Source organism: Rhodamnia argentea, chromosome 2 (genome assembly GCF_020921035.1).
Source record: "Rhodamnia argentea isolate NSW1041297 chromosome 2, ASM2092103v1, whole genome shotgun sequence".
Taxonomy (NCBI): Eukaryota; Viridiplantae; Streptophyta; class Magnoliopsida; order Myrtales; family Myrtaceae; genus Rhodamnia; species Rhodamnia argentea.
This window is the reverse complement of record NC_063151.1, coordinates 13,178,037-13,186,449: the sequence shown is the minus strand read 5'-3', so window position 1 is coordinate 13,186,449 and position 8,413 is coordinate 13,178,037. Positions and strand designations below refer to the sequence as shown.

Below are 8,413 nucleotides of genomic sequence, written 5' to 3'. Positions count from 1 at the left end.
GTAGCTAATATTCGGGAATTCAAGTATTGTATACATCATTAGTTCAAGCCTTTATAGGGGTGCGTTATCTAGACCCTTTTCTTGCAAGAGTGGTAATGTGCGCCCTATAGTCTTTTTTCTTCGCTTGCTCTCTAGTACAAGTCTACCGTGCTTGTTCTATTAGTAAAGCGCTAATGTTTTCAATAAGGACGTTTAAGTTTTACTAAGAACATAGAAATAACTTCTTCTTTTTTTTAAAATTTTCAAGATGCGTTGGTGAAACGAAACTTAATCCTCAAGGTCAAGAATCGATAACTCCTTAGTCGGCATATTGGTTTATAGCCTTCACATCGGCAACTTTATTTTCAATCTACCAAAGCAAGTTGTAATCAAATTCATCTTGAGTTTTAATGAATGACGATTGTATTGAGAAATTCAAGGGTTTTTCCGATGAGTTGGATGCTCTTGCATTAGCGTGAGACGGCAGGTGCTATGTCATCTAGCGGGATTTAGCCAGTGAATCTTGGAAAGCGGAACCCCGATTTACTCCAATGGAGATTTTTAGGGAGGCCGACGAAAATGATGGGCAAAACAAAGGGCATCACCGGTCCACTGCTGCACCGAAACCTCCGGTTCAATACCCTCCGATAAAGGCGTGCCACGTGGCCCACAAATCCCACGTGGAAATTTCAAAGCCACAACCGATCAAGTCGAAAAGCAGCCATCAGATCTCTCTCCCTCTCCTATTATCCACATTCGCCCCCGCTCTCTATCCCTCCACCACAAAGCGGAATTATTAACACTATCAAATTCATGGTCAACGACGCTCTCTCTTTCTCTCTCTCTCTCTCGGGAAGCTGATGGTCAAACAATAATCAGTGTGTCATTCACTCACTTCTGAAATTGAAACCCAACACCAACTTCGACTCTCCCTCTCTCCCTCTCATGGTTCTCTGCTCTGTCTTCTCTCTCCTCCTGAACTGAAGCTTCTCTCTCTCTCTGTCTCTGCAATTCCAAACGCACGAAACAATGGCCTTCGCTCAGCTCGTTTCTTATTCCTCTTCTTCCCCTTCTCTCTCTCCCAAACCCTCCCTCACTCCCCCGATTGCCACTCCCACCCGCTGCTGCTCCTCCAAATCCCTCGCTCCGCCCCACCTCCGCCGCCGGCGCCGGCGGAACCCCAACTCGGTGCGCTGCTCCGCCTCCTCCTTCTCGGAGAGGCGCCCCGCGGGGTCTCCATCCTCCGACGACGTCGTAGAGCTCCCCCTGTTCCCCCTCCCGCTCGTCCTCTTCCCCGGCGCGATCCTCCCCCTCCAAATCTTCGAGTTCCGTTACCGCATCATGATGCACACGCTCCTCCAGACCGACCTACGCTTCGGCGTGATCTACACAGACTCCGTCTCTGGCACCGCCTCCGTCGGCTGCGTTGGAGAGATCGTCAAGCACGAGCGCCTCGTCGACGACCGGTTCTTCCTCATCTGCAAGGGCCAGGAGCGGTTCCGCGTCACCAGCATCGTCCGCAGCAAGCCCTACCTCGTCGCCCAGGTCGCGTGGCTCGAGGACCGGCCCTCCGCCGACGGCGCCGACGACCTGGAGTCGCTGGCCAGCGAGGTGGAGGCCTACATGAAGGACGTCATCCGGATCTCGAACCGGCTGAGCGGGAAGCCCGAGAAGGAGGTGCAGGACCTGAGGCGGAACCTGTTCCCGACGCCCTTCTCCTTCTTCGTGGGGAGCACGTTCGAGGGCGCGCCGAGGGAGCAGCAGGCGCTGCTCGAACTGGAGGACACTGCGACGAGGCTAAAGAGAGAGAAGGAGACTTTGAGGAACACGCTCAATTACTTGACGGCTGCTTCCGCGGTCAAGGATGTGTTTCCGTCCTCGTGATCGAATCGAGTGAGACCGGTGAAGACTGATCACTTACTGATGAAGCAGAAGCGGAGAACAAGCTAAGTGTTTTGATGCCAACTCCCCGGACATTTTCAAGCAATTCACACAACAAGGAAAACCTTTCTAAGACGTAAATTTTTACCTTTCTTTTTTATTTTGTAAATGATTCGAGCTTAGTATTATCCATCAAGGCAGTCTCGTTCATGGTTATAACTAGTAATAACCTGTGGGAATCATACGAGCCACTAGAACAGAACAACATTCGATTAGTCAAATCTTTCCTGCGTGGTGCATGAACAAGTAGAATTTCACATGGAAGCGACGATTCCTAGGAATTATGTTCTTAATTATGTTTTTAAGGTCGATTTTAGAGGCAAGTAAACTTGTCCGAAAGCTTTTCATTCCTAACAGCATCAATGACGTTCTTGCTAATTTTGCCGGAACAAGAGAAGCAACTTCTTGCACCAGTGTTCAGCAGCCTTACCTTACATATGTTTATTGCCACAAACCCCATCTTTGCACACACTACATTCAGTCCCATTTCCTTCTAATATCAGATGCTCATTTCTTGCTAACATCTATCACATCATTGAGACTTGAGTGACCCTGTCTGTCCACAGAACTCGTTGCACAGCACAATCATAAGATCCCGTAGAAGAGCAATTTTGTAGTAGTAGACGCTATACTGTCCTCTCATCCCCTCTAAGAAATTACTGATTCTTCACTATGTACACGCCAAAGTATTAAAAGATGCGAACGTAGTTTCTATCCTCCTGAAGACCGGCACACAACCAACTAAAGGAATGGCGAATCCTTCATCGATGTTCGGATCATACAAACTTGCATGCCATACCATCTTCATTTCATCCAACAAACTTTACAGAAGGTAATTGTTGACCAAAAACCTCATTCTGAAGCAAAATCCACCTCCCAACACCCCGAACCCAAATCCAAAAAAATAAAAATAAAATCAAAGGATGAAATAAATCATGCTCTGTAGTAGAGTTTTGACTCAATGCAGAACTGCTGCATTGGCCGCATATATAATGCTTACTATGTTTTTTAACTCGAGAAACAAGAATTCAGATGCTTTCCTTTTCGAGCTTTTTTGTCAATGACGTGTCCTCCCCGATCCTTGAATCTGCTTTGCTTTAGTAGTTGAGAGTCTTCCCAAATCCATACTCACCCAAACCCTCCTGAAATGATGGCACCTTGGACACACTGAGAATTGTAAAAAATCAATCTGGCATATTCTCAACCAATTCGATGAACTTTGGGTAGTCCTGCAAACTGATGCCATCTTTTTAGGTAGACATCTACTATTCCTCCTTACGTACTTACATGTGTGCAACTGTGAAGAGAATGTGTATTGGTTGTTGAGACTACAAAATCCAACCCTCTAATATGGAGTGCCAACTGCTTTGCTTCCTTAAAGAACCTCTTTTTCTGAGGGCTTCTGTTTCCGTAAAATTGTCAGAATGCTGCAAAATATCCAAAAAGTTCAATAGCCCAGCCTAAGATGTTATTAAGACAACTAACAACAGACAGAAGAAATAGCATTTGTCAAAAAAGGAAAGAAGCAGCAGTCATAAGAACAGGATAACCAGTAAATCTCCCTTGCATCAGAATAAACTACATACTGCCAAGAAGAATTTTCCCTAAAATGTTTAGTGAAGGCCAATAAGTGCGGATCAGAATGACAATTTTTTGTTACGGCACAAAATTCAAGATTACCCACTGCATAAAGACAAGTCATTCTTTGCTACACTGAATCACATGAACTGCTACAAAATCATCAGACAATTATAGGATCCAATGCCCTGGAAACTAAGAACTTGGTCTGTTATTCTCACTCATCAAGCGTAACAACACCGGCAGGAGAAAGAAAACCGGGGCAAATACCTTGAGGCATTGGTTGCTTGTTGTATCGCATACAGGATATTCGTGTGGGCAGCAATGCTGATGATCCCTACAACATACAGCAGAATCGAGCCCACAACAATTCCAGGAAAGGCATATTCCAATAAAGCGAGACTTGCAACAGCAAGTTTCGCCCTCAGAACAATGCGTGAAAAGATCACACCTTGTGGGACCTGGTGCCGGCGGCGGCGGAGGATTTGGGCTAGTCTTAGTTGGATAAGAAGGTAGCATATTGATGCCACATAAGCCTTCGGCATTTCCACTATTTCGCTGCATATAAACATAACCATCCATTCCCCACCTTGATCCCCATGAGTTCTTCACAATCCAATAATCAACTCCTTTTTGCGATCCATACCCTACTACCAATACAGCATGATCCAGAGAAGCTGAACATGGACCCGTGAAAACCCCCTAAAAGATTTCATACATCAAGACCACAGCCAGTAAAAATCTACTTGATGTAATTTTTGGAAAGAAGTGCACTTGGAAGTTTGACACCAACCTTTGAGTACAACTGAAATGCTCTCTCGCCTCCGGAGATACCCACACTTACTGGCTGATTAGCCACCGCTTGGAGCAGCACTTTTTCATTGTTTGCGGGCACATCAACATATCCATCAATGGTCACCATATGTCTCCTTAGCTATTGCATTAGCAAGATAAATGATTCAGATGACAAACAAAAAAATTGAATCTGCTAATTAAACCTATTGGATGTCAGCAAAATGATGTCGCCAACAAGAGAACAACAGGGATATAAATCAATATTCATTACAAGAGAACACGAGAGGAATATAATATTTCACCAGGAAAGTGCAACGAGTGCAGGGAAATTCCAACGATTACCTTTTGCTTGTTGCAGGTCCTTTCTTGACCAAGATATGGGTAATCATCCTCGGTGTCTATTCCATGGTTATCAATGACAAACTGAAATGCATAGTCCATGAGTCCACCACCACAGCCATCATTGTATGTCTTGTCACAGTCGACCAACTCTTGCTCAGACAGGCTCACAAGAGATCCTGTAACAATCTTATTGATTCCTTCAATGGCCCCTGTGGCCGAGAATGACCAACAAGCCCCTGCAGAGAGCAGCAATGCAATGGCATTCAGCTCTGCATCAAAGCAATCGAGTTGCCTCCACAGATTGTCTCATCAGATGGAGAGACCTGATTTCACCCCATACAAGTTTTTAAAGCACATCAACCAAATCCATACCACAAGGGATTCTTTACCCCGACCGGGAGAAGATTCACAGAATTGAACTCCTAACCCAAATGTTACATGACAATGCCTCTGAACTTTGTAGTTCTACTCTTAGCTACCTCCACCATATTCAAAGCCAAAAGGCCAACCAGAGCAATGAGAAGTTTGAAAAACAACTGACATCAAACCAACTCATCCTGTCCTAACTACACACATAAGTACAGGAGCTATCCAGCCCTTCAGCTACTACGACATCCAGTCACAGGTAGAACAAAGTGCAATCACGAAAACTTATAAACACAAAATAGTCATTTGAATGTTCATTGGTTTCACTAAGTCCAAAAATTGGTTGACTAGAAAGCACTGAATTTAATTGTACCCATCAAAAACATGTTTCAACGTTGTCAATCTGCATCTGCACCAAAATCTAACTGAAAAAGGAAATAGACAAGCCGAAGTGCCAAACAATCATCAATCTCAACTCGCCATTCACGACAAGGCAAATTCGATTACAAAACTGACCAAAACAGCGCACTCAATTCACTGATCCATACCACAGCTTCCTTGATCCTTGACGCGCGTCACCGCTCCTTTCTCCCTCCAATCAAGCGAAGAAGGAACGTCGCCGTCGTCGACGAGGCCGGACCCCGCAAACCGCGGCCGGCCGACGTTGACCGCCGCTGTCGAGAGGCCCAACCGGGACGACCTGAACTCGTGGTGAGTGAGATCGGCGAAGGCGTTGAGAGCGAGAGCGTAAGACGAGTTCTCATTGCTGTTGTGCCGGGCTACGAAATCGAAGTTGTCTTGGAACACTTTGAGCCTGTGGAGCTTGTCTCGCTCAGAGGAGTAAGCTTTGCCGTGCTCCTTGCACCAGGCTTCGAAGAGCTCCGAAACGGGCGAGGTGGAGGAGAGGCAGAGGTTGAGGTTGAAGAGGAGGAGGAGGAGGGACAATAGGCAGATGCGCAGAGTTGTGTAATGATTGTTCTCCTTCATGGTCACAGAGAGAGAGAGAGAGAGAGAGAGAGAGTGGTTTGGGGTTTCTTTGTCGGAAATGGAGTTCCTGTGAAAACGGAGAGCCCAAGGAAAACACGCAAAGATCCAACTGCCCGAGTTTTTATTGGTCAAAAGAGGAAATAAATACTTGCATAGCCGCATGAAGATGTCGGTGTACATAATTTTACCAGCGGCTTGAAGGTGGAATAAGCACCCACATCAATACGTTGAGTAACCAAGATAAAAGTTAGGATAAACAACACTAATCGGATATAAGGGAATATAACATGCATAAGATCATTCTATGGAGGAGGTGTGATAAAGATAAATTATATTAATGGAATATAATCTATTTTTTTTAAAAAAAATTCTAAATAATAAAATTAAAAAAATAATTAGTTAAAAATAATATTTAAATTCTAATATTGAAAAGATAATTCAAAATAAAAAAAAATTTCACTTTCATTTATTCCTGATTTTATTTATATATTTGAATTTCTTTTCACTATCTAACATATATTTTGTATGTATTATCTAGATACATACTTTAGATATAATATTATAGTTTATAATTTGATAAATTATTAAGGAACGACAGAAGGGAATAAAAAGATAAAATAAGAGCTGGAAAATCATTTAAAAACAAGTAAATAAAAATAAAGTAAAAGAACCCTTATTTTAAGTAGGCAAATTCAAACTTAAAAATGATCTTTCTAATTCTCAAATAATGAGGGCAATGAAATTTCAAAGGGAAAAAACTACCCTCTTCGTCTCCTTTTCCTCGGTATCATTGATTCATGTTGAAACTTCATGAGTCATTAGTAATTTTTTAGTTCATGTCAACACTTTACGAAAATGGCGAGAGAGTCAAAGTTTCTTCTACTTCGTAGCTCTTTGGTTCACGTCAAAAGTCTATGGAAAGCAACAAGAGAGTCGAAACTCCTTCTCCTTCGTAGTTTTGTAAATCATGTTGAAGTTTTACAAAAATAGCGATAGAGTCCAAGCACAATACTTTTCGTCATTGCAAAAATGAATGATCATATTTTCTATTTCTTACTAGATTTGGTAGTAACTTTTGAGAGATTCTTACGATCACCGTTTGTGCATTTTCAAGTTCATATACACCGATGCGTTGTAATTACAAATAATGAACATGAGATGATATAAAAATATCTGCTTTTATAATTGTGATTTACAAGCAAGGGATGGGTCTTGGGTTTCTTATCATTTTCTAACCAATCATATTCTGATTAGAAATCTAAATGACTAAAGCAATCTAATGCGTACAAACTACTGTGTAATTTATCGTCAAAACTTTATGATCCATCGTTTTTATTTAATTATTTTTTTCTAAATCAGAAAATACATATAAACGACCTTTGGGATAAAATTTAGGTTTCAACAATTATGATTGTCCAAGTACTTTCCTGAATTTATGAATGCAAATTTGTTTTTTTTTAGTACATGATTGGATGAAATTCCTTGCATCCCTCTCCGCCCCACATACTCCAGGTGCCATGTATTTTTTGTTGTTTTCAAAATATGCTTGATGACGATGTGGCGAAATGTAAATAAGTCCTAAATGTGACGTATATGCAAGTTCACTTAAGAATTAATTATATATATATATATGTATATGTGTATAAGTGTGCGCGCGGCAGAAGGGAACCACACAGGAATTCAGATTAGAAATGTTGAATGCATAAAGAATGGTTAGGAGGTAGAGGAGCTTGTAGTGATGCTGATGAATTTGAAGTCAATAAGATTGAAGATGCTGATGAATTTGATGAAGTGACCATTTACTACATCAAGGTTCTCGCTCAGAGAAATGTGTATTAAACAAAGGACATAGCATTTGGCCGCTTTACTTCCCGAGATGGACAAAACAGAAGCAGCCATTTCACCGGTTCGAAAGAAGAGAGCAATAGGACTTGGTGCTTGAGTTAGTCCATGGTCAACAGTGGACTAAGTAGAGTAGATAGTTGTTTTTCCTCTTGTTCAATTGCTAAGAATAATAGCTTTTCTTTCCTCTAGATCAAATGCGACCTAGAAAGATTGAATTCTTCCACAAGGCAATTAAGCCTTAGTAATGAAGCTAGCCCATAAAGTAGATCACCTATGCGTACGTTATTTATGATAAAGAAATACCTAGTTCCATGAGATTGGACTTTTTTATTGACCGTGATTAGCCCCTACTAGTAAGAAGTTGTTCCCGAGCTAGGCTCCTCGATCCACGTATACCCAGTCGTGCCTAGATGGATGAATGAAGAACTGCGCAGTCGGGTAGACTCAAGAGCTCTTGCTTTGCCTATCCTCCCACTTATTTATTGAGGTTCATAGGAAGATACGAACCACCTTCTACAGTATTTATAGACAAAGGTATTCGATTATCGGAGAAAAATCAAAATACTTTTCATGTTGAATC

At 42.2% G+C, this 8,413-nt stretch overlaps 2 protein-coding genes across 2 annotated transcripts; one reads left to right on the top strand and one right to left on the bottom strand.

The window, feature by feature from the left end:
• The first annotated feature begins 515 nt into the window (after positions 1 to 515).
• LOC115726013 (lon protease 2) lies at positions 516 to 2,274 on the top strand. The gene has a single exon (XM_030655716.2). The coding sequence runs from the start codon at positions 1,009 to 1,011 to the stop codon at positions 1,861 to 1,863; it is 855 nt and encodes a 284-aa protein (XP_030511576.1). The 5' UTR covers positions 516 to 1,008; the 3' UTR covers positions 1,864 to 2,274.
• A 601-nt stretch (positions 2,275 to 2,875) lies between these two features.
• On the bottom strand, positions 2,876 to 6,102 carry LOC115755625 (low-temperature-induced cysteine proteinase). Its single transcript, XM_030695088.2, has 5 exons — positions 5,550 to 6,102; positions 4,636 to 4,871; positions 4,292 to 4,432; positions 3,769 to 4,200; positions 2,876 to 3,347 (listed from the first exon to the last, which is right to left on the bottom strand). The coding sequence occupies exons 1-5, from the start codon at positions 5,986 to 5,988 to the stop codon at positions 3,249 to 3,251; spliced, it is 1,347 nt and encodes a 448-aa protein (XP_030550948.2). The 5' UTR covers positions 5,989 to 6,102; the 3' UTR covers positions 2,876 to 3,248.
• Positions 6,103 to 8,413: the final 2,311 nt, after the last annotated feature.

What these genes read in the sequence shown, in the direction of transcription:
- LOC115755625 (XM_030695088.2), bottom strand. Translation starts at nt 5,988, where the DNA reads ATGAAGGAGAACAATCATTACACAACTCTGCGCATCTGCCTATTGTCC. An exon ending in CAAGGATCAAGGAAGCTGTG is followed by an intron (nt 4,872 to 5,549) that starts GTATGGATCAGT and finishes TGCTCTCTGCAG; the next exon opens with GGGCTTGTTGGTCATTCTCG. An exon ending in CAAGCAACCAATGCCTCAAG is followed by an intron (nt 3,348 to 3,768) that starts GTATTTGCCCCG and finishes GATATTTTGCAG; the next exon opens with CATTCTGACAATTTTACGGA.
- LOC115726013 (XM_030655716.2), top strand. Translation starts at nt 1,009, where the DNA reads ATGGCCTTCGCTCAGCTCGTTTCTTATTCCTCTTCTTCCCCTTCTCTC.